We start from the raw sequence: 26,052 nt of genomic DNA, 5'->3' as shown, positions 1-26,052 counted from the left end.
AAGGATCTCTTTGTACTTTGCTCCGTTCATCTTTCCCACTATCCTAACTAGTCTCCCAGTCTCTACCGCTGAAAAACATCCCCACACCATGATGCTGTCACCACCATGCTGCACTGTAGGGATGTTAGCCAGGTTTCCTCCAGATGTGACACTTGGCATTCGGACCAAAGAGTTCAATCTTGGTTTCATCAGAACAGAGAATCTTGTTTTTCATGGTCTGAGAGTCCTTTAGGTGCCTTTTGGCAAACTACATGCAGGCTGTCATGTGCTTTTTACTGAGGAGTGGCTTTGGTGAAGTGCTGCAGAGATGTTTGTCCTTCTGGAAGGTTATCCCATCTCCACAGAGGAACTCCGGTGCTCTGTCAGTCACCATTGGGTTCTTGGTCACCTCCCTGACCAAGGCCCTTCTCCTCCTATTGCTCAGTTTGGCCGGGCGGCCAGCTCTAGGAAGAGTCTTGGTGGTCCCAAACTTCTTCCATTTAAGAATGATGGGGGACCTTCAATGCTGCAGAAATGTTTTGGTTCACCTCCCCAGATATGTGCCTCAACACAATACTGTCTCGGAGCTCTACGGACAATTCCCTTCAACCTCAAGGCTTGGTTTTGTGGGACCTTATATAGACAGGTACAATCAGGTACAATCAATTGAATTTACCAAAGGTGGATTCCCATCAAGTTGTAGAAACATCTCAATGATGATCAATGTTAAACAGGATGCATCTGAGCTCAATTTCGAGTCTCATAGACAAGGGTCTGAATACTGATGTAAGGTATTTCTGTTTTTTATCTTTAAGAATATAGCAATAATTTCTAAACACCTGTTTTCACGTTGTCATTATGGGGTATTGTGTGTAGATTTATGACGAAAATTATTTATTTAATCAATTTTAGAATAGCTCTGTAACATACCAAAATGTGGAAAAAATTAAAGGGTCTGAACATTTTCCGAATGCTTTGGTCAGATACCACACCTCCTCGGGTCTTATTGCTCATCCTATATAACTACTGCTGCACACAACTTTTGTATTCATATACTGTCCATAATGTCCACACACACCATCATATACATATACCTGAGTACACAAAATGTTAAGAACACCTGCTCTTTCCATGACATAGACTGACCAGGTGAATCCAGGTAAGAGAGAATACAGTATTCGGCATGTGTCAAAAAGTGATTTATGAGGTATTTTATGTGTCACGTGGTTATGCCCATATATGTACATCCTGTCCGGAAGTTCTCACGCTATCGAGTGAGTGTTCATGTAACCTGATAGTGCAGCTGTTCCTTTGAAGTAAAGCCTGTGTTTGCACTACAGCTGTCATGGTGATTGATGTGTAGTGACCTTGTTGAACTGTGGAATGTGTTTGAACATTTGAAAGAGTAGGTCAATGTTGTAGTGAACTTATGGCTCTGCTGTTTAGGGATCTTGTATATGAAACAATAATTTCTGGGGTACATCAGCCAGAGTATAAGTAAGATCTGTGAACACTACGAGCGCCAAGAAACCTCAAGAGAGCTAAACCACAGAACACTCTAAAGAAGAAAGAAATAAAACATGGATTTTTTTATTACTGACACACACGTGACAACCTTAACATCGGAAGCAGGACCCCGGATAAAACAGAGAAAGGAAAGAGTATAAAGCCTCAATATACGATGCGCCAAAAAAGCGTTTTCTAAATTTGTATAGAACCCAAATACCGCCTGCAACTGTGCTGAAGGATCAAGTGTTGATGTCTAATGGACAACTATGGGGGTATATGTTTGATTACCCGGCCTGTAGAGTGAAACTCTATACCATAGCCAAAGGAGAAGAATATACAGACCAGACCTTAGGAGTGGACTACAGGCTTAAAGACTGGCATGTGTTTCGCAAGGTGGTGTGTCCCGAACTGAGAGTTATCACAAAGGGGTATAGCTTGTTCACGGGCTACGAGGCCCATTGGGAAGGTGCCTCTGACTCCTCAGGAAGAATATTTCATAGGGTGAAAATACAAACAAAGAATGGACTTACATGTGGGTGCGTGGAGTTCTATATCAGCAATGAGAAAATCCGCAACTGTAACATCCGTGATGGTGGACTGACTGGGGATTTTAAGTTGCGTATGTTTATTCCTTTTAAAAGTTGGGATATAATGGAATTTAAAATGTTAGAGCTAGCGGATACTTTTTTGTACAGAGCCAATGCCGGCAGAGTATTGTTAAACTAAGGAAGTGCATTATACATATGAATCCTAAGGATCATGATTCAAAGAAACCCCAGAAGGGTCATCCCCTTAAAAAAACATCATCAGGAGGGTGTTCCCAATGTTTGGTATACTCAGTGTATATTTATATTCCGGATTCTGATATTGCTCGTTCTAATATTTCTTAATTCCTTTCTTAATCTGTGTGTATTATTTTGCATTGTTAGATATTACTGCACTGTTGGAGCTAGGAACTTAAGCATTTCGCTATACCCGCAATAACATCTGCAAAATATTTGTACTCGACCAATAGAAAATTATTTGGTTTATTTGGAAGCTAAGCTCGAACTATAGAAATCTGGAGCGTATGCAGCCATTATGCAGAATTGCATTGAACACCTTAGTGTAGGTTAGCATCTGCTCTCTGGTAGGGATGAGTTAGGTTGTGTCCCAAAGCACCCAATTATTTACATAGTGCACTACTTTTGACCAGAGCTTTATGGGTCCTGGTTAAATATAGTCCACTATATAGGGAATAAGGTTCTATTTGGGATGCAGCCTTAGAGGGCACTCTTGGCTAAGCTGCATGCATCCCATCAGGATGATTAAAATGGCCAGGATGATGACATGGCCAAGCCAGCATGCTAATTGAATTGAATATGTCAGTGGAGTGAGGGACTTGACTGTGAATAGACAGATAGAGGCATAGTGGATATCAAGATGCAAGTGGAGGGAAGGGAGACGTTCATCAACACACACACACCTTACTGTACACTTACATACATACACACACATATACAGTACGTACACACACACACACACACACACACACACACACACACACACACACACACACACACACACACACTACATACATACTACATACATACATACATACATACATACATACATACATACATACATACATACATACATACATATACATACACACACACACACAACATAACATTTGGTTGTAAAGGTGTGTTTAAACTCAAATTATCTCACACACACACATGCAACGCTACATATGTTTATACAGCAGTTTGATCAATGAAGAAACATAGAAAGACTGAGAATATATGCCTTCACTTAGTAATAGCCTACAGTGTATTACTGAGCATACAGGCAAATCTACACAAATGCATGACTTTTGGACAGTCATTAATAGCACAATGCTGGCCACTGTCCAAAGTTTAATGACCTTTGTTAGACAATTATAAGAATGGTTAAGAGTTATATAACAACCATTGACACTGATTTATAGTTGCATTTTGCCCCAAGATCTGACCTGCTTATACGTACGTAAAATGTGTTTGTCTCTCTCATGCAGGGTGACTAGTCACTCTCTGGCCCCATACACACTCAGGCTGTACAACTGATGTACATCACATTTGACACAATGGTTGTGATACAACACATTTTTTATAGCTTTTTAGTTAATACAACATTGAAGTAACAAGACAATATACTGATATTTATGAGATAAAAAAGGTTTGGCTGCATAACATTTTGAAAGAAACCCAGCTACTGTATATCACAAACATTGTGTCGAATATATTGTACATCAGTTTTGTACATAGCCTCTCACAGGGATCATGTTTCAAGAGAAACAAAATGGACACAACACCTACAGTGAGGGAAAAAAAGTATTTGATCCCCTGCTGATTTTGTACATTTGCCCACTGACAAAAAATGATCAGTCTATAATTTTAATAGTAGGTTTATTTGAACAGTGAGAGACAGAATAACAACAAAAAAATCCAGAAAAACACGTCAAAAATGTTATAAAATGATTTGCATTTTAATGAGGGAAATACATATTTGACCCCTCTGCAAAACATGACTTAGTACTTGGTGGCAAAACCCTGGTTGGCAATCACAGAGGTCAGACATTTCTAGTAGTTGGCCAGCAGGTTTGCACACATCTCAGGAGGGATTTTGTCCCACTCCTCTTTGCAGATCTTCTCCAAGTCATTAAGGTTTCGAGGCTGACGTTTGGCAACTCAAACCTTCAGCTCCCTCCACAGATTTTCTATGGGATTAAGGTCTGGAGACTGGCTTGGCCACTCCAGGACCTTAAATGTGTTTCTTCTTGAGCCACTCCTTTGTTGCCTTGGCTGTGTGTTTTGCCATTGTCATGCTGGAATACCCATCCACGACCCATTTTCAATGCCCTGGCTGAGGGAAGGAGGTTCTCACCCAAGATTTGACGGTACATGGCCCTGTCCATCGTCCCTTTGATGCGGTGAAGTTGTCCTCTCCCCATAGCAGAAAAACACCCCCAAAGCATAATGTTTCCACCTCCATGTTTGACGGTGGGGATGGTGTTCTTGGGGTCATAGGCAGCATTCCTCCTCCTCCAAACATGGCAAGTTGAGTTGATGCCAAAGAGCTCCATTTTGGTCTCATCTGACCACAACACTTTCACCCAGTTGTCCTCTGAATCATTCAGATGTTCATTGGCCAACTTCAGACGGGCATGTATATGTACTTTCTTGAGCAGGGGGACCTTGCGGGCGCTGCAGGATTTCAGTCCTTCACAGCGTAGTGTGTTACCAATTGGTGACTATGGTCCCAGCTGCCTTGAGATCATTGACAAGATCCTCCCGTGTCGTTCTGGGATGATTCCTCACCGTTCTCATGATCATTGCAACTCCACGAGGTGAGATCTTGCATGGAGCCCCAGGCCGAGGGAGATTGACAGTTCTTTTGTGTTTCTTCCATTTGCGAATAATCGCACCAACTGTTGTCACCTTCTCACCAAGCTGCTTGGTAATGGTCTTGTAGCCCATTCCAGCCTTGTGTTAGTCTACAATATTGTCCCTGACATCCTTGGAGAGCTCTTTGGTCTTGGCCATGGTGGAGAGTTTGGAATCTGATTGATTGCTTCTGTGGACAGGTGTCTTTTATACAAGTAACAAGCTGAGATTAGGAGCACTCCCTTTAAGAGTGTGCTCCTAATCTCAGCTCGTTACCTGTATAAAAGACACCTGGGAGCCAGAAATCTTTCTGATTGAGAGGGGGTCAAATACTTATGTCCCTCATTAAAATGCAAATCAATTTATAACATTTTTGACATGCGTTTTTCTGGATTTTTTTGTTGTTATTCTGTCTCTCACTGTTCAAATAAACCTACCATTAAAGTTATAGACTGATAATTTCTGGGCAAACGTACAAAATCAGCAGGGCATCAAATACTTTTTTCCCTCACTGTAAGTGTCAACAGTATGACTGTATCAACCCGAAGAGTGGTGTATCAATACACCCAGTCACTATAAAGATACAGGCGTCCTTCCTAACTAAGTTGCCGGAGTGTCACGTCCTGACCAGTAAAGGGGTTATTTGTTATTTTAGTTTGGTCAGGACGTAGCAGGGGGTGTTTGTTTTATGTGGTTTGGGGTTTGTTGGGATATGAGTTATGTAGAGGGGTGTTTATTTAGAGTGTCCCGGGGTTTATGGGTTATGTTCTAGGTTAGTGTATTTCTATGTTAGATCTAGGGTGTTTAGTTCTATGTTTAGTTAATTGGGATTGGCCTTCAATTGGAGGCAGCTGTTTCTCGTTGCCTCTGATTGAAGTTCCTATGTATAGGGGTGTGTTTGTAATGGGAAGTGTGGGAAGTTGTTTTTGCACTGCTGTGTGTGTAGCCTGCATTACTGTTCATTCGTTCGTTTTCTTGTTTTGTTATTAAGTGTTCTAATAAACGTTATAATGAGCACTCAACCCGCTGCGCCTTGGTCCACTATATACGACAGCCGTTACAGAACTTCCCACCACAAATGGACCAAGCAGGTAAGGAGCAACAGAGGAATTATGTGGACTATCTGGAAACTTAACCATGGGAGGAGATCCTGGACGGGGCTGGACCATGGCACCAGGCTGGTGAATATCGTCGCCCACCGGAGGAGATAGAGGCAGCCAAGGCAGAGCGGCACCGGTATGAGGCTCTATAAGCGCTGATTGGGAAGCACGAGAGGCACCCCCAAGAAATGTTTTGGGGGGGCACACGGGTAGTTTGGCTGGGCCAAGGGTGAGCCCTAAGCCAACTCCCCGTGCTTATTATGGGGAGCAGAGGATCAGAAGAGCACCATGCTATGCGGAAGTGCACACGATCTCGCCCATACGTGCGTCAGCCCAGTCCAGCTCGTCCTGCTCCTGCTCCTCGTACTAGCCCTGTGGTGCATGTCCTTAGTCTGGCGCGTCCTAAGCCAGCCCCACGCATCAGGCCTTCCGACAACAGTGCCTCGTCCAGAGTGTCCGGCGACAGTGCCTCGTCCAGAGTGTCCGGCGACAGTGCCTCGTCCAGAGTGTCCGGCGACAGTGCCTCGTCCAGAGTGTCCGGCGACAGTGCCTCGTCCAGAGTGTCCGGCGACAGTGCCTCGTCCAGAGTGTCCCGGTGACAGTGCCTCGTCCAGAGTGTCCGGCGACAGTGCCTCGTCCAGAGTGTCCGGCGACAGTGCCCCGTCCAGAGCTTCCGGCGACAGTGCCCCGTAGAGAGACGGCCCACAGTCCGGAACCGAGAGAGACGGCCCACAGTCCGGAACCGAGAGAGACGGCCCACAGTCCGGAACCGAGAGAGACGGCCCACAGTCCGGAACCGAGTGAGACGGCCCACAGTCCGGAACCGAGTGAGACGGCCCACAGTCCGGAACCGAGTGAGACGGCCCACAGTCCGGAACCGAGTGAGACGGCCCACAGTCCGGAACCGAGAGAGACGGCCTACAGTCCGGAGCTCCCAGAGTCGCCCTACAACCCGGAGCTCCCAGAGTCGCCCTACAGTCCGGAGCTCCCAGAGTCGCCCTTCAGCCCGAGGTCTACAGCGAAGCGCTTCAGCCCAAGGTCTACAGCGACGCGCTTCAGCCCGAGGTATTCAGCAGGGGTGGTTAGGTGGGGGACTAAGGCCAGAGCCTGAGCCACCTCCACAGTAGGAGGATTGGGGAGGGGGGGTGTAGCACGGGAACCGTCGGTGACGGTAGCCACCCTATCTTCCCTCCCTTTAGTTTGGGGGGTTTATTTTTGTGGATATTTTTTGTAAGGAGCATCCGGGGTCTGCACCTTTGGGGGGGGGGGTTACTGTCACATCCTGATCAGTAAAGGGGTTATTTGTTATTGTAGTTTGGTCAGGACGTGGCAGGGAGTGTTTGTTTTATGTGGTTCAGGGTTTGTTGGGATATGTGTTATGTAGAGGGGTGTTCGTTTAGAGTGTTCCGGGGTTTATGGGTTATGTTCTAGGTTAGTGTATTTCTATGTTAGATCTAGGGTGTTTAGTTCTATGTTTAGTTAATTGGGATTGGCCTTCAATTGGAGGCAGCTGTTTCTCGTTGCCTCTGATTGAAGGTCCTATGTATAGGGGTGTGTTTGTAATGGGAAGTGTGGGAAGTTGTTTTTGCACTGCTGTGTGTGTAGCCTGCATTGCTGTTCGTTCGTTCGTTTTCTTGTTTTGTTATTAAGTGTTCTAATAAATGTTATAATGAGCACTCAACCCGCTGCGCCTTGGTCCACTATATACGACAGCCGTTACACGGAGAGGGAGGAAACCGCAAAGGGATTTCACAAATGTAAATGTAAATGAGGCCAATGGTGACTTTAAAACAGTTACAGAGTTTAATGGCTGTGATAGGAGAAAACTGACGATGAATCAACAACATTGTAGTTATTCCACAATACTAACCTAACATGGAAACATTACCTTAAATGTAAATCGTCCTACAACTCTGATCTTCTGTGCTACTGATTGAATTGAGCCATATTGTAATGAATCATAGAAGCCCACAACCTGTGTACTTAAAATCTAGGGAAATCTAAGGTTATTTACTGTTTTCCGGTTTGCTTGAGGGGTTCTGGTTGTATGATTAGCACATTTTTTCCACATGGGTTTAACAATATTGGAAACTCCCTTCGCTTTCACAAGTCAGGTGCTTTTCAATATATGAAGGAGAGTGTGTAAGTGCACACTTCTGGAAAGGCCCTGCAAAAGACTAGCGTCCTGTTCAGGGCAGTGGTGTACTTGTATGTCAAGTTGCCTCATGTTACAGAAACAGTAGATAGGCTCCTGCCCTTATTGACCGTTCTGGCTCCGACAATGCTATTTATACGCCTGGAAAATGATTGAGGATCCGGAACGCAGCCAAAATATCCTCTCCCCAGAAGCTTCAAGTGTGTACCTGAAACTAATTAGCACCAAACATGGTCAGCCCTTGAGAACAATGCAGGTAGGGGAGTGGATCAGACAACCAGTCAATATCTGGTGTGACCACGATTTACCTCATGCAGCGTGACACATCTCCTTTGCATAGAGTTGATCATGATGTTGATTGTGTCCTTTGGAATGATGTCCCACAACTCTTCAATAGCTGTGCGAAATTGCTGGATATTGACGGGAACTGGAACATGCTATCTTTGTGCTTTCAAATTCCCATCGATAAAATGCAATTTTGTTTGTTGTCTGTAGCTTATGCCTGCCCATACCAAAACCCCACCGCTAACATGGGCCACTCTGGTAACAACCTTGACATCAGCAAACCGCTTCGCCCACACGATTCCATACACACAGTCTGCCATCTGCCCAGTAGGAACCGGGATTCATCCAAGAAGAGCGCACTTCTCCAGAGTGCCAGTGGCCATCGAAGGTGAGCATTTTGCCCACTGAAGTCAGGTACGATGCCAAAGTGAAGTCAGGTCAAGACCCTGGTGAGGACGATGAGCACTTAGATGAGCTTCCCAGAGACGGTTTCTGATAGCTTGTGCAGAAATTCTTTGTGTTGTGCAAACCCAGTTTGAAATTAACATTCAATTCTCGGGCAACAGCTCTGGTGGACATTCCTGCAGTCAGCATGCCAATTGAACACTCCCTCAAAACTTGAGGGTTCTGTGGCATTATGTTGTGTGACAAAACTGTTAATTTTACAGTGACCTTTTATTGTCCCCAACACAAGGTGCACCTGTGTAACGATTATGCTGTTTAATCAGCTTCTTGATATGCAACACATGTTAAGTGGATGGATTATCTTGGCAAAGAGAAATGCTCACGAACACGGAAGTAAAGAAATTTGTGCACAACATTTGAGAGAAATAAGTTTTATGTGCAAATAGGATCTTTTATTTCAGCTCATGAAACATGGGACCAACACGTTACATGTTGCGCTTATATTTTTGTTCATTGGAGATCTACTCAGAGTTTTCTTCAACTAACCAACTTCAGTTAGCTTCACATTCCAGCTCAGGCTTCATTTGTTCCGCTACGGTGGATATTGCTTGTCCGCCTGCCACTAACTCTGGCGGGCTTGTAACTGCGCATGCTGTTCGTACATGGCTAGTTGAATGACAAACCCTTCATTGAGACAATGCTAAAACATCAATCCATAGGTGAGTCAGTGCCACCTTTTCATTTGTGCCAAAATCAAAATGAAAGAAAAGTTATTTTTCAAATTCAGAAAGCTATAGTGTGAAATAGGCTTTTTGAAGTGATGTCTTTATTATTTATCGTTAATGCTGACTTTGTTGTGCTTTGGTGTGCTTATCAATCCCACTCCTGTTGATAAAATAATTGTATTAAGTCGTACAAAAGTGTGTGAAGTTTAAAATGCATTATGTCATTACTAAATTTGTAATGTGATATATTTTAACATAAAAAGAATGTAAAACACAAATAAAATGTTGACTCTGTCGTCTTTCTCAAATGAAGGTGATGATGATGCAATCTTTGCAAGAGGGATGGAATCGGATTTCATTGGTCCTCAACTCGTGGCTCAGCAGTAACAGTGCGTGGGTAAAATCACTGGCGAAGCCAATCCCGAATAAAATCCATATAACAACCTGTCTGTTGTGATAATTGCTTTGTAACCTGTTAGTTCATATGCCTTGACAGCGTGATCTGTAGGCCTAACTCCCGCCAGGCCAGCTAGATAACATTAGCTTATGACATTTATCTACATGTTGAACTTCCTTCCTATCAGGCCAGGGTCGCAATGTATGAATTTATGATTGGATCAGAATCACTATTATAATCATTGGCCAGTACGGAGAATTAAGTAAAACTGCAAGTCCAAATCCCTATCTCCATCCATGGCTAATTTAGGAAAGGACGGTTTTAGCTACCTAGCTAGCCACTGGAGGCCAACAACACAACAAGATGCAACAATTCAAGTGTTTTTCTGTCAATAATGATGTTTGGCTTGTGATGTGATTGGTCTGAAGCTAAATTCAAACTGCCTTCCATTAACACCTTATTATAGATGACTAGGAGCATTCACAGCTGAGCTCGCATAGTTTAGCTCAAAGCTGTGTCGTGTCTGTGACTATCATTAAATGTGAAGACATATTTTATCAAATCAATTTTCTATGTGTAATTATTAATACGTGATTAAACTAATCATGTAAACTTTAATTAACTAGGAAGTCGGGGCACCACAGGAAAATGTTTAACGATTCTCTATTTCCCGAATCGACTCTTTTTCATATCTTATTGATTAGTCTTCTATTAATCTATCATTATTACCTCATCAGTTCTCATTACTGAACATCGCAAACCCTTGAATATCTGCACAAACCCTAGCGAAAATGATGAATCAGCAATATACAACTTGGCTTAATTATTTATTTACTAACTAAATAAATCACAGAAATATATAACAAACAAACAGTAGATCTTGGTTACTAACACAATGCATTGATAAGTCCCTAGTGGGCTAAACCGGTATGACGGCTTGGTAGACAATGGAAAAGGGTGGAGACTGGAAAAGAGTGGGAGAGACAAACTGGATTCACTACACACAGTTGATAATTATATTCATTAAAATGCTAATCCTTTGCATATGAACGGCCCCTCATTCGAGAATAATTGCAATGTATACATTTACGCCTGTATTTCGTTGTTGTCATCTCTGTTGTAATCAAAGGTCCGTCTGCTAGAGAGTCAGTTCATCAGAAAGTCTCGGGTTAACTTCCCCAGAAGTCACAATGTCTTTCGTAGTTGTCACTTTCTCAGCGGCTCTGGATAGTGTCTGTTGTAATGGATATGTCAGGCATACAGATGGTTGTGCATAGATAGATGGTTCCGCGGTTGTCGGTATTCTCGTACTAGATTTACATAATTTCCAGCTGCAGACTAGTAATTATATGTCCAGGATTTTCTCTTATTCTGTAGTGATCGATAGTCTCAGAGTTTAACCATTTCCAGCTGTGTAGCCAACACTACAGCTGTATGGTCTCCGTGGCCTATAGAGTTCATATTTACAGCTCCATATTTTCTGGTCTTATGGTCTATAGTTCTCTGTTCTCTGACTTAATGTACATTTAGTAGGAAGTGGATTTTATACACTTCTGATAAAAGGGCGGTCCATGACGTCGACGTAATGTCTATGCTCACGTGGGCGTGGCCATTGATTTGATTAACTTTATATGAAATCCATATTTTCTCATTTAGAAGGTTACCATCACATTACATCTTTTCACAAATAGTTTAATGTTTAATCACATACGTTTCACAATATTTAGATGGAAACCTGACAGCTGGGAAATGTACACTTCAAGAGATACAGTTATGTGTGTTTCCTGTCCTTCATGAGATCACCAAATGAAACACACTTGACATGTCCCTTAAGTGTCCACAGATTACTCCCACATTCTCAAAAATATAAATATTGTTTAATTATTACAACTTCTTATGTCCAAGGGTTTCACTGTGTTCCACAGTTTACATTCCAACCTCAAACACTACAGAGCATAGAGGCAGCGTATTTTATGACCGACCATAAAACAGCCGACTTCCCGCTCTCCCCCTCTACGAGAGAGAGCACGCTGTAGAGCGGACCCACTGTTACCTGATCCTTCAGATCGTCACAGGAGAGTTTTGACAGCTGATTGGCTATTATTTTATATTTGTTTCTAACAAGGGAGGCCAAATGCTCGCTGGCTTCCCTTGCATTTAATGGTATGGGCGGGAAGAATGTCATACTCTTTCTGACCAGAAAGCATCAGATTGATACGCTACACATACTGACACACAGGGCTACTGTTTAGTTTGCTTGGATGCTTTCTAGGGTGGGATACATTCAGCCTCTTGCGAACTGAAGGACAGTTATGAAACACATGAAAGATAAATTGTATTTTTTAGGGGGGTTTTGTACATTCTTTGGAGAAGCCTGGCTTCCCTTAGCAGCCATGAATACACGTCAAATTTCATTCAGGGTAAGTGGAGTTAGCCTGCCCCAGAGCAGGGTAGGTCTGAAGGATTCGTTGCCCTAGAATTTTACCTGGCTAAAAGGTTTGCCACTTTTGTATGACCGGTTATCCCGAGTTGAACTCAGAGTTGACCAAAGTTACCTCACTACCTCCTCAAACCTGTTTCGTAGGATACCCATTGCTCAATAATCCAACTAAGTGACCCAACTGGCTGCGTCAAAATAACCCAATGTGTGTTCTGTCCAATATTTACCCAAACTGGGTTGTTTTTAACACAGTATTTTTTGAGTGAACCAGAGAGAGATCGAGAGAGAAAGTGGGAGCAAAGAAAGAGAGACCGAGAGAGCTCACTGCTCCTCCAGCCAGGCCCTAGAAGACGATAGCATTGGCGCTAATGAGAGACACAAAGGCCCCTGTGCGCACCTGTGAAACAGAGACCCCTCCATTCATGAACATAATTATAAATTAATTTGCATTTTCTCTCTCGCCATCTCTCTCTCTCTCTCCCTCTCACTGCTAATACTCATTCGTAATGTCCGGGCCTGAGCCAACTCCCCGTGCTTATTATGGGGAGCGACGGATCAAGCAAGCACCTTGTTATGCGGAGATACGCACTGTATGCACCATACGCACGCACAGGCCGGTGCGGTCAATAAGGGCTCCGCAGCGTTGCCGGGCGAGAGTTGGCCGGCAGCCAGGGAGATGTGCGCCGGCGCAGCGCATCTGGCCACCAGTGCATCTCCTCGGTCCGGTTTACCCTGTTCCTGCTCCCTGCACTAGCCCTGAGGTGCGTGTTACTAGTCTGGCGCCTCCAAAGCCAGCCCCACGCACCAGGCCTCTAATGCGCCTGCCCAGTCCAGTACGTCCTGTTCCTGCTCCCCGCACTAGCCCTGAGGTGCGTGTTACTAGTCTGGCGCCTCCTAAGCCAGCCCCATGCATCAGGCCTCTAGTGCGCCTGCCCAGTCCAGTACGTCCTGTTCCTGCTCCCTGCACTAGCCCTGAGGTGCGTGTTACTATTCTGGCACCTCCAAAGCCAGCCCCACGCATCAGGCCTCTAGTGCACCTGCCCAGTCAGTACGTCCTGTTCCTGCTCCTCGCACTAGCCCTGAGGTGCGTGTTACTAGTCTGGCGCCTCCAAAGCCAGCCCCACGCACCAGGCCTCCAGTGCGCCTGCCCAGTCCAGGACGTCCTGTTCCTGCTCCCCGCACTCACCCTCCAGTGGGCCTCCATAACCCGGTACAGCCAGTGCCTGCTGTGAGCACTCGACCATTAGTACGTCCTGTACCTGCTCCCCGCACTCACCCTCCAGTGCGCCTCCATAACCCGGTACAGCCAGTGCCTGCTGTGAGCACTCGGCCTCCAGCGACGCTCCTCAGCCCTGAGCCTCCAGCGACGCTCCTCAACCCTGAGCCTCCAGCGACGCTCCTCAGCCCTGAGCCTCCAGCGACGCTCCTCAGCCCTGAGCCTCCAGCGACGCTCCTCAGACCTGAGCCTCCAGCGACGCTCCTCAGCCCTGAGTCTCCAGCGACGCTCCTCAGCCCTGAGTCTCCAGCGACGCTCCTCAGCCCTGAGCCTCCAGCGACGCTCCTCAGCCCTGAGCCTCCAGCGACGCTCCTCAGCCCTGAGCCTCCAGCGACGCTCCTCAACCCTGAGCCTCCAGCGACGCTCCTCAGCCCTGAGCCTCCAGCGACGCTCCTCAGCCCTGAGCCTCCAGCGACGCTCCTCAGACCTGAGCCTCCAGCGACGCTCCTCAGCCCTGAGTCTCCAGCGACGCTCCTCAGCCCTGAGTCTCCAGCGACGCTCCTCAGCCCTGAGCCTCCAGCGACGCTCCTCAGCCCTGAGCCTCCAGCGACGCTCCTCAGCCCTGAGCCTCCAGCGATGCTCCTCAGCCCTGAGCCTCCAGCGACGCTCCTCAGCCGAGTCTCCAGCGACGCTCCTCAGGCCTGAGTCTCCAGCGACGCTCCCCAGCCAGGAGTCTCCAGCGACGCTCCCCAGCCCGGAGTCTCCAGCGACGCTCCCCAGCCCGGAGTCTCCAGGGACGCTCCTCAGCCTAGAGTCTTCTGAACGGGAGCTACGCCCAGAGCCAGAGCCACCTCCGTAGTGGGAGGATTGGGAGGGGGGGGGGGGGTGTAGCACAGGTACCGTTGTTGACGGTGGCCACCCTCCCTTCCCTCCCTTTAAGTTTGGGTTTGTCTTTGTGGGGTTTTTGTTTTTGAGGTGCATTCGGGGTCTGCACCTTTGTGGGGGGGGGGGGGGGGGGGGTACTGTCACATCCTGACCAGTAAAAGGGGTTATTTGTCATTGTAGTTTGGTCAGGGCGTGGCAGGGAGTGTTTGTTTTGTGTGTTTCGGTGTTTTTGGTTTAGGTTCTATGTTTTCTATTTCTATGTTTATATCTAGTTTTCTATTTCTATGTTGGGTTTTTGGCAATGACCTCCAATTAGAGGCAGCTGGTTGTCGTTGTCTCTAATTGGAGGCCATATTTAGTTGTGTTTGTTTCACTTGTGTTTTGTGGATGGTTATTTTCTGTATAGTCTGTGTGCCTTATGGAACTGGTTTTTCCATCGTACGTTTATTTTGTTTAAGTGTTTTCATCAAATAAATTAAGTATGAGCACTTTACCCGCTGCGCCTTAGTCCAATCCTTACGACGTCTATGACAGACAGTCCATCATTACTTTAAGACATGAAGGTCAGTCAATGCGGAACATTTCAAGAACTTTGAAAGTTTCTTCAAGTGCAGCCTCAAAAACCATCAAGCGTTATGATGAAACTGGGTCTCATGAGGACCACCACAGGAAAGGAAGACCCAGAGTTACCTCTACTGCAGAGGATAAGTTCATTAGAGTTAACAGCACTTCAGATTGCAGCCCCAAAAAATGCTTCACAGAGTTCAAGTACCAGACACATCTCAACATCAACTGTTCAGAGGTGACTGCATGAATCAGGCCTTCATGGTCGAATTGCTGCCAAGAAACTACTACTAAAGGACACCAATAAGAAGAAGAGACTTGCTTGGGCCAAGAAACACGAACAACGAACATTAGACCGGTGTAAATCTGTCATTGGGTCTGATGAGACCAAATTGGAGATTTTTGGTTCCAACTGCTGTGTCTTTGTGAGACGCAAAGTAGGTGAATGGATGATCTCCGCATGTGTTGTTCCCACCATGAAGCATGGAGGAGGATGTGTGATGGTGTGGGAGTGCTTAACCAGCATAGCTACCACAGCATTCTGCAGCAATTCGCCATCCCATCTGGATTGCACTTAGTGGGACTATCATTTGTTTTTCAACAGGACAATGACCAAAACACACCTCCAGGCTGTTTAAGGGCTATTTGACCAAGAAGGAGAGTGATGAAGTGCTGCATCAAATGACCTGGCCTCCACAATCACCTGACCTCAACCCAATTGAGATGGTTTGCGATGAGTTGGACCGCAGTGTGAAGAAAAAGCAGCCAACAAGTGCTCAGCATCTGTGGGAAATCCTTCAAGACTGTTGGAAAAGCGTTCCTCATGAAGCTGGTTGATAGAATGCCAAGAGTGTGCAAAGCTGTCATTAAGGCAAAGGGTGTCAACTTTGAAGAATCTGAAAAATATTTAGAATTGTTTAAGACTTTTTTGGTTACTACATGTCTTCACTATTATTCTACAATGTAGAAAATAGTACAAATAAAGAAAAACCCTTGTATGAATAGGTGTGTCTAAACTTTTGACTGGCATTTTGAAAGTATTCAAACCAGTTTACTTTTTCCACATTTTGTTACGTTAAAGCCTTATTCTAAAATTGATTCAATTGTTTTTTTCTTCATCAAGCTACATGCATTGCCCCATAATGTCAAAGCAAAAACATATTTTTAGACATTTTTGATCATTTATAAATAAAAAACCTCTTAAATATCACATTTACAGTGCATAGGTATTCAACCGCTTTACTCAGTACTTTGTTGAAGCATCTTTGGCAGTGATTACAGCCATGAGTCATCCTTGGGTATGACGCTACATGCTTGGCAAACCTGTATTTGGGGAGTTTCTCCAATTCTTCTCTGCAGATCCTCTCAAGCTCTGTCAGGTTGGATGGGGGAGCGTTGCTGCACAGCTATTTTCAGGTCTCTCCAGAGATGTTCGATCTGATTCAAGTCCGGGCTCTGGCTGGGCCACTCAGAGACATATCCCAAAGACACTCCTGCATTGTCTTGGCTGTGTGCTTTGTCCTGTTGGAAGGTGAACTTTTGCCCCAGTCTGAGGTCCTGAGCACTCTGGAGCAGGTTTCATCAAGGATCTATCTGTACTTTGCTCCATTCATCTTTGCTTCAATCGGGACTAGTCTCGAAGTCCTTGCCGCTGAAAAACATCCCCATAGCATGATGCTGCCACCACCATGCTTCACCGTAGGAATGGTGCCAGGTTTCCTCCAGCCGTAAAGCTTGGCATTCAGGCCAAATAGTTCAATATTGGTTTCATCAGACCAGAGAATCTTGTTTCTCATGGTCTGAGAGTCTTTAGGTGCCTTTTGGCAAACTCCAAGCGAGCTGTGATGTGCCTTTTATTGAGGAGTGGCTTCCGTCTGGCCACTCTACCATAAAGGTCTGATTGGGGGAGTGCTGCAGAAATGGTTGTCCTTCTGTAAGGTTCTCCCATCTCCACAGAGGAACTCTAGAGCTCTGTCAGAGTGACCATCACGTTCTTGGTCACCTCACTGACCAAGGCCCTTCTCCCCCATTTGCTCAGATTGGCCAGCCAGCCAGCTCTTGGAAGAGTCTTGGTATTTCCAAACTTCTTCCATTTAAGAGTGATGGAGGCCACTGTGTTCTTGGGGACCTTCAATGCTGCAGAAATGTTTTGGTACACTTCCCCAGATCTGTGCCTCGACACAATCCTGTCTCGGTGCTCTACGCTCAATTCCTTCGACCTCATGACTTGGTTTTTGCTCTGACATGCACTGTCAACTGTGGGACCTTATGTAGACAGGTGTGTGCCTTTCCAAACCATGTACAATCAATTTAATTAACTACAGGTGGACTCGTCATGTTGTTGAACATCTCAAGGATGATCAATGGAAAGAGGATGCACCTGAGCTCAGTTTCGAGTCTCATAACAAAGGGGCTAAACATCAAATCAAATAAATTCAAATTTTATTTGTCACATGCCGAATACAACAGTGGTAGACCTTACAGTAAAATGCTTACTTACAAGCCCTTAACCAACAATGCAGTTCTAAGAAAAATAAGTGTTAAGTACAATTTTTAAATAAAAGTAACAAGTAATTAAAGAACAGCAGTAAAATAACAATAGCGAGGCTATATACAGGGGGTACCGGTACAGAGTCAATGTGCGGGGGCACCGGTTAGTCCAGGTAATTTAGGTCATATGTACATGTAGGTAGAGTTAAAGTGACTATACATAGATAATAAACAGAGAGTAGCAGCAGCGTAAAAGAAGGTGGGCAATGCAAATAGTCTGAGTAGCCATTTGATTAGATGTTCATGAGTCTTATGGCTTGGGGGTACAAGCTGTTAAGAATCCTTTTGGACCTAGACTTGTCACTCTGGTACCGCTTATCAAATACTTGTGTAAATAAGGTATTTCTGATTTAAAAAATATATATTTAACAAAACTTTCTAAAAACCTGTTTTCAATTTGTCATTATGGGGTATTGTGTGTAGATTACTGAGGAAAATTTAGATTTTATCCATTTTAGAATAAGGCTGTAACGTAACAAATGTGGGAAATTTCAAGGGGTCTGAATCCTTTCCAAAGGCCCTGTGTATGCACCTTATACAGTACACCACACTGACAATGAAGACACTGATGACAACTACCGTATACATAACTTCCTTTAGTCATATTTATTTCCTGTTGTAATCCTACACAACCACACACACACATATCCTGAGACATCATTCATTGCCTTTCACTAAGTCACAGTATCTTTATCCGCCCCCCTCGTGGGAGACACCTGTCAAGTCCTCCTCCTCCTCCTCCTGAGTTTCCCTCTCACTCATCACAGTTTCCTGCGGCTGTTGTTGTTCTGTCTCTCTCTCTCTCTCTCTCTCCTCACTCTCTCCCCCAAACACACAGAATATTTTTTCTCTCTCCTTCTCTATAATATAATAATATATCTCACACACAAACACATTCATAATCTATATTTTTCCCTCGCTCCCTCATTCTTTCTCTCTCTCCCTGCCTTTCCCTCTCTTTACACACACATACACAGAACCACATACAGAATCTCTCCCCCTCTCTCTCTCCCTCTTTCCTCCCTCATTCAGGAAAATAAACATACTGTAGCTGTGATTGAATTGGGCTGTATCTCATTCAGGGATGGTGGGAGGAAATGAGGGAGGGAGCGAGTGATGGTGCCCACCACGGTGCGGGTGGGTGATGAATGGGGAACTGCCAGGCAACTGTCAAGGGTGTCTGGCAGGGTGTACCCACAGCACGTAGTATAGCACATCACACACACAGAGGAGAGGAGAGGAGAGGAGAGGAGAGGAGAGGAGAGGAGACGGACGAGCGAGACGGACGGACGAGCGAGACGGACGAGCGAGACGGACGAGGGAGAGGAGAGGAGAGGAGAGGAGAGGAGAGGAGAGGAGCCTTATCATCCTAGGAGACACACACACAGCCACAATGCTATTCCATCGCCAGGCTCCCTTCATTGAGATTACCATGCTTAGGGATATAGAACAAGACAATGAATCTTAGACTGTCATTCAATTTCCTAAGGATGGGGTTGGGTTTGGGGTCACACACACAACAGAGCACACACACTGGAGAGGAGATTCTGGGAGGGTGTACCCACAGGCACACACACAGTGAGGTGAGGTGAATTCTGTAAAGGTATCAGAAGGTTTCAATATCTCACCCACTCTCACTAGTGGAGAGAATTTTACTGCTGCTGTAAAGCACGAAGCAACAACAAAGTCAATTAGGAAACGCAAGTCAGTAGGTGCCAAACTATTGCCTCTCGCTGCTGCTCTAACGGCCCTCCCTCTCAGCGGTCAGGTCGAGAAACAGAACGAGAGAAGGAGGGGGGAGAGGGAGAGAGAGACCCTTGGGGATTTAAAATAAATATTTCCTAGGTTACAAGGTCAAACTCCCACGGCAGCGAGGGGGGGGTGTTACGGTGGCGGTGCTGACATGCTGACTCAATCAGTGGCCAGTCGATTCAGAAGCCAGCCCTCAGCCCTGGGAACCGAACTGTAGCTATATGGCTCCTATTACAGGCTGGTCACTAGAAACACACATCAATTTTCGATATTTGAAAAGGTTCTGAGGACTTCGATTTATGCCGTCCTTGGCGCTCACCATAAAAACAAAGACATTATGGCATAGCACTGGGCTCAAACTCACAGAGCCAGACGATGCTGCATAAACCAGTTCACAATTGTCTAGCAAGCAGGGAGAGCACTTGATGATACTATGATACTATGTATTTTTTATTTAATTTTATGCTTTCCCCAAACCATAGCCATAACCTTAACCACTCGGAATTAATACCTAAACTTAACCCTTTGAGTTGTTTCTGTTTTAACCCTGTAACCACGCAGATTGAACCCTGTAACCACGCAGAACCCCGTTCACACTCAAGTTGTACAACTGATGTACAACACATTTGACCAAATGGTTGTGATACAACGAAGATCTTCTCTGCACAAAACTAGTTACACAAGCATTGTGAAGTTCCAATAGTTCTGTAAATATTTTTGTGCAGACAAACTCTCCATTGTATCACGGAAATATCTGTTGTATCACAACCTTTGTGTCAAATGAGTTGTAGATCAGTTGTAAAACTTGAGTGTGTACAGGGCCATAGACCTGAGATCACACCTGGTCTGAAAAAAACACAACAGTAGAATTGGTGTAGATGCTAAAACACAGCATAGGTTTTGATCTTAGTATGCTACTGTAATCCTGACACTAACAAGGTCATTATGAAATATTTATTGTAGACAATAAACCACGGCATCAGCATAGACTTTCAAATTGAGATGGTAAGTGTGAAAGTGTTATTAATAAACAAACAGTACATAGACACACACAAAAACAGACATTTGACACACAGAAATTCCACTCATAAACCCTCCGCCACAGTTTCTTTGCAGTAGAAAAAAAAACTCCTACAAAGTGGTACTAAAGACCAGAATTTCCCGATAGTGATTAAACTTAAGCTAGCTAGCTAACCAACAATTGTAATGATGTATTTGAGAGACACCAACTGCTTATTGTGCAAATGTATTTATGCTTTCAATAAATATTTGGGGGAGAAATATAGTTTACATGTTGTCAACAATCCTTTGATTCTAAACCAACCCTGCCTGTTTTGCTCCACGGTTGAGCACACATCGCTTTAGTTGCTAAACAACCTACCCATGAGTGAGTGAGCGAGCAAGCGTGTGTGTGCGAGCATTTGTGTGTGTGTGTGTTTGACTGAATGAGAAGGTTTTTTTCACACAGAAAGTTTCACGTCACCCTTCACCTCTCAGCACCAGTTCTGTCCCGCTCGATCAACACACACACACACACACACACACACACACACACACACACACACACACACACACACACACACACACACACATTCCTTTGCTGGGTTAATGTTACCAGCAAAAATATTGTAATCAGATTACAGATACTTTTGAAAAACTAGATGATTACTTTGAGGATTACTTTTAAATTCAGAAAGGATGTTTTCGAAGAAAAAAAATATTTGACACTTCTCTGTTTTCTCAATTACATTCAAATCAGCATTGAAAAAGGGCGCAAGTTTGTTCCACCTGAGCGAGTCTGACCACAAGTCAGAGACCGCTATGATGACAAACCAAATGTGTTTGATGGATCGCGAGAAAAGAGCAGGAATAGGCTTTTGTAGGCTACAGTCAAAGCTATGTCTTCCAATGGTGCGACTGCTGTCGGCATTCAAAGATTATCCAACTTGAATAAACGCTTGGAGGTAAGGATGACAGCAGAGTGTTGTCTACGGCCATACGGATATCACTTATTATTGATATCTACATAGCGCATTGATGTGAATCACTGCTGCTCTCTCATTTAGCTATTTGTGCCTCACGGTTTGTGGTTGTTGTGAATTGATGTTCACAAAACGAAATGTGTATTTGAACCTAATAATGGTAGAATTCAAGAAGTTGAACCTGCCTATCATTCATTGTTTTTGAAACCAGTGGACAGCCAGTGAAACATGTGCTCTTGCAACAGCTGCATAGTGCGGGTCCAAGCCTATGGAATAAATGTGGGGCTTGAATTGCTCCATCAAAATCATGCTGATAAAAAAAAAAAAAAAACACAGGCCTAATGGACATGCTCAAGCTTGCACCATTTTGGGATTTTTTATATATATATATATATATATATATATATATATATATATATAAAGACAGTTAAAGTCCGAAGTTTACATACACCTTAGCCAAATACATTTAAACTCAGTTTTTCACAATTCCTGACATTTAATCCTAGTAAAGATTCACTGTATTAGGTCAGTTAGGATCACCACTTTATTTTAAGAATGTGAAATGTCAGAATAATAGTAGAGAGAATTATTTATTTCAGCTTTTATTTCTTTCATCACATTCCCAGTGGGTCAGAAGTTTACATACACTAAATTAGAATTTGGTAGCATCGCCTTTAAATTGTTTAACTTGGGTCAAACATTTCGGGTAGCCTTTGACAAGCTTCCCACAATAAGTTGGGTTCATTTTGACCCATTCCTCCTGACAGAGCTGGTGAAACTGAGTCAGGTTTGTAGGCTTCTTTGCTCGCACACGCTTTTTTAGTTCTACCCACAAATGTTCTATAGGATTGAGGTCAGGGCTTTGTGATGGCCACTCCAATACCTTGACTTTGTTGTCCTTAAGCCATTTTGCCATTTTTCCAGTAATCTTCCAACCAGGATTTCTGGAAAACCTGGGAAATTTACTAGAATATTGAAATATTGAATATTGAAACACTAATTGTAAATGGCATTATGCTGGCTTGCAAAGTGATAATTCCTATTGGAATCTAGCCTGCATTAGGCTATCCAACAGTTGAGATTTGTATTCACCCGCAACCTGCATTCACAATGGCTGTGTAGCATAACATTGAATCAATCAATCACTCAATGTACATGCCAAAACACATGCCAAAACACAACATGCTGGAAAAAATGTTAATTTGTTATCATTGTGTCTTTAAAAAAAATGTTGCTGTGACTTCTCATTTAGTTTCGAGTCAGTGCCACATTAACATTTTAAGTAATAATAACTTTTCATTGACTTTGAGTACAACTTACTAGATGTATTTGAGTAAAACATGCTTTGGGGTTTACAGTGATGCCCTCAACATCCATCATCTGCCTGTCAAAACCAGGGATGGAGGGAGTACTGGAGGAGAGGATGAGACAGCATGAGATAGACAGAAAAAGAAGATGAAAGTCAAAAGAAAAAATGTACAAATCAACTGAAAATACTGATAAGACAGAAAACGAATCTTTAGTTGTGATGGAGATATCCCTTGATAATTATCAAACAAATATGAGCATGTAGGCCAATGTTTTTGTTTTGTTATCTCATCATTATCGAACCACAATAAGCTCCACATGGATGAAAGCAGCATGCCAAAAGTATCCTGCCAAAATCATCCAAAAATAGTGTGGCTATTACTGCATCCTCATCACAGTGATTCCTGGCCTATTGGTGGGAGGCTGGGAGCTGTCTTTCAGCACCACACACACACACACACACACACACACACTATTATCATGACTTATGTGTCGGGTTTACAAACACCTGTGTTCATGGAGCACTTCAGGTGGTGCCCAATTCCCCCCACCCCCAATCCTAGCCTTAACCATTAGTGGGAGAAATGCAAAATTGACCGAAGATCAGTGTCTAGGAGCAACTCGACCCCACACCGTGTTTGTTTGTCTGTTTGTTTTCACTGACTGGTTTATGAATACTGACCGCATGGCTGCCATTCGCTTGGAGCGTCGGCTTTCTATAGATTGATTTCAGAACCATGGACAGCTCTCATCCGCGTCCATAGTGGCGGATTTTAAAGAATCAAATAGAAAATATTAAAAAATGATTTACTGAACCTATAAAAGCACAGAAAATCTCACACCAAAAACCCTGAATGCAGAATAAACGATATTTTCCAAGCAGGCTACTCGTGAATGTTGCATATGATTACCGAATAGAGATGGCAAGGGCACACTGAAACATAGGCCTCTTTTATAATGGCTCATGATAAACCTGTCGGTGAAGTGTAAAACAAAACTACAGGGTCGGAGCTTCCTCCAGGCCACATGGTCATATTTGAGGTAAAAATGATGTGATAAAAAGAGAGCAGCTGTCGTAATTCTGTGTCAACGTCATTGTCGAGTTTACGACTGAAAAAATACTGCCCTAGGCTACAGCAGGCGAATAACGAGCAAACAGTGCCAAATGCGACGTGGGGAAGGCCATTCCAGCGGATTAGGCATGGAAGCCTCCGGTTCCCTAATAACGTTATTGAAATGTACTCAATGTGGAGTGGAGTGGCCATGGCGGAACACCTGGCACCGAGTGGCCACTACACAGCATGCGCATCAGACTACTGAAAAAAGACCATCACCGGTGCGGGATGATGCATGAATAGGAAAATAGTAGCAGCTACTGTAGTCTTTGCCATATACTAGCCTAGCACTAAAAGAAAATATCATAATTTACAGAAAGAATTAACATGTAAAGCTGGCTGATATTTGCTTGGAAATAATAGCCTACTTCTGGTGATATTGTGAAGCCTGTGGAAGGAAAGTTATGACACGTCAAGGCCTGGCCCTTTCTCCATTCCACAACCGATTTAAAACTCCTCAATTGGGGGGAAAGCAACCAAAGACACACACATGCAAGACCTTAGAGTACAAGGCCATATGCTTCTCATCCTGCTTGAACCTTCTGATAAGAGAGCAGAGGATCTCCTTGAATCTGCCATCCGTTACCATGACGATTGACGACTGTATGGGACCAAATTGCATCTATTTAGCCAAAATCAACAGATTGGGGCACGATCCCCGTCAGCCTACCTTGCATTCATCCATGCATGTTCTCACTGAATATGCATCCGTTTCATATTTCTGAGTCATAACCTCAAATTCCTCATATTTCTCCAGGGCGTGTTGGTCGTAGCGCTGGTACGCCTGGACGCACAGGCTGCACCTCGCCACATCGCCACCAATAAGCACGTCAAGACTGCAGTTCAAATTGTCCGGACTTTTAGACCCGTAAAACAAATCCAAAAGAGAATAAGAATTACAAAAGGAAAGGTACAAATCACTTATATTTACTGTCCGGGTCCGTTCTTTTTCCAAAAGGTCCTTGCACAAATGATCGGCGTCATCAAAAGTAAAGCCGTTTTTAGATAAACTATCGTGGTGGCAAGTTTCAAGTCGCCACAAAGGTTTGGTAGAATTCCCTATAAAAATAGCATATTCTTTTTCTCTGAGGCTACTGTGTGCTAAATGGAGGCTGGATGATGGTATGGGGTTTGTAGACGGGTAAACTCCCATGTCCGTCAATGCAAACTTATCACGGGTCCTTGTCAATTTCGCCTCGGCGCAGAACCATAAGTGATCAGAGAGCAGAATGGTTAGAAACAAGAGCGAAGCCAAGGACAGTCGCCATCTCTGGGCCCTCTCTGAGTCGGTGAATGGCTTTTCGTTCTCGCGGGGTTCTAGCCAGATTTTGAAGCCGTCTTCTTGCTGCAGACACGTCCAAGCACCCCAGGTCATATTTTGGGAACGTGCTTCTTCACCGGCCGACTCCACCGTGGGGGTTTCTCTGCCGCAACATTCATTGACTTGGGGTCTAATTTGCGTTTTTCACCTCTTAAATGTTGGGTCGTAGGTAGTGCTGCTGGTTTACCACCGCGATTATCTGTAATTCATATTCAATTAATGTGTTGGAGGAGATGAAGCCTTGATTTGATGGGGCCGCGTTCTCCATGGCTCTCCGATGAAGATGCTAGTTTTCTGTAGCAACATGTCTCGCTCCTCTCCTCTAGCCTGCGCTCAGCACTGGTCCTTTGCGTAGACCCGTTTTACGGCAACCTGCATTTACGTTCGACTTGAATCCGCCGGTCGTGGCTCTCGGATGAGGGCTGGGTTCTATGTCAGCCCAGTGATTTTCGCTTCCGTGTCTGCTAGGCGGTAAAATGCCTGAGAAGTTGTATTTTGATGTCCACTGTCATCTTGGTCCTGGGTTAGTTGCCGCCATCATGTTCTTCTTGGAACACTTTTTTTGTATCGTGCGCGACATCTTTAGAGCTGCGACCGTTCCATTCTGACGCACCTGGAGGGTCTGTTTTCAGAAGGTGCAGCATCAGTTGCCATCCAGCTACTCTGAAAGCTAAAACATAGTATAGCAAATAGTGTGGACTCGAGAGACAGGAGAGTCTGCTCAACAAGTAGCCTAACGGATGACAAAATTGAATATGAAATATTTAGCATCAGTCACAAAACGCAGCCATAGCGTTCGGGTGATAGCTGTCCATGATCCTGAAACCCGGGAATGATTTCATTTCTGTAAGGGTTCTTCTCCCACTAGTGGAGTTGAATACAAAAAAAATACACTTAGTCTGATCTGACCCATAGGGGTTGATGTGTGTTCTGTATGTATAGCATGCATGCATTATTTTA

At 44.4% G+C, this 26,052-nt stretch overlaps 1 protein-coding gene across 1 annotated transcript in view; it reads right to left on the bottom strand.

Annotated features, from left to right (window-relative positions):
• The window catches only part of LOC106574339 (NALCN channel auxiliary factor 1), a 67,997-nt gene extending 42,154 nt beyond the window's left edge, over positions 1-25,843 (bottom strand). Inside the window, exon 1 of the mRNA XM_014150201.3 lies at positions 24,442-25,843. Coding sequence (XP_014005676.1) covers positions 24,442-25,146 — 705 coding nt within the window. The 5' untranslated portion in view covers positions 25,147-25,843. The remainder of the gene's footprint in view (positions 1-24,441) is intronic.
• Positions 25,844-26,052: the final 209 nt, after the last annotated feature.

This window comes from Salmo salar, chromosome 16 (assembly GCF_965601325.2).
Source record: "Salmo salar chromosome 16, fSalSal1, whole genome shotgun sequence".
NCBI lineage: Eukaryota > Metazoa > Chordata > Actinopteri > Salmoniformes > Salmonidae > Salmo > Salmo salar.
Note: the sequence above shows the minus strand (reverse complement) of the source record. Positions and strands in the feature narration are given on the sequence as shown.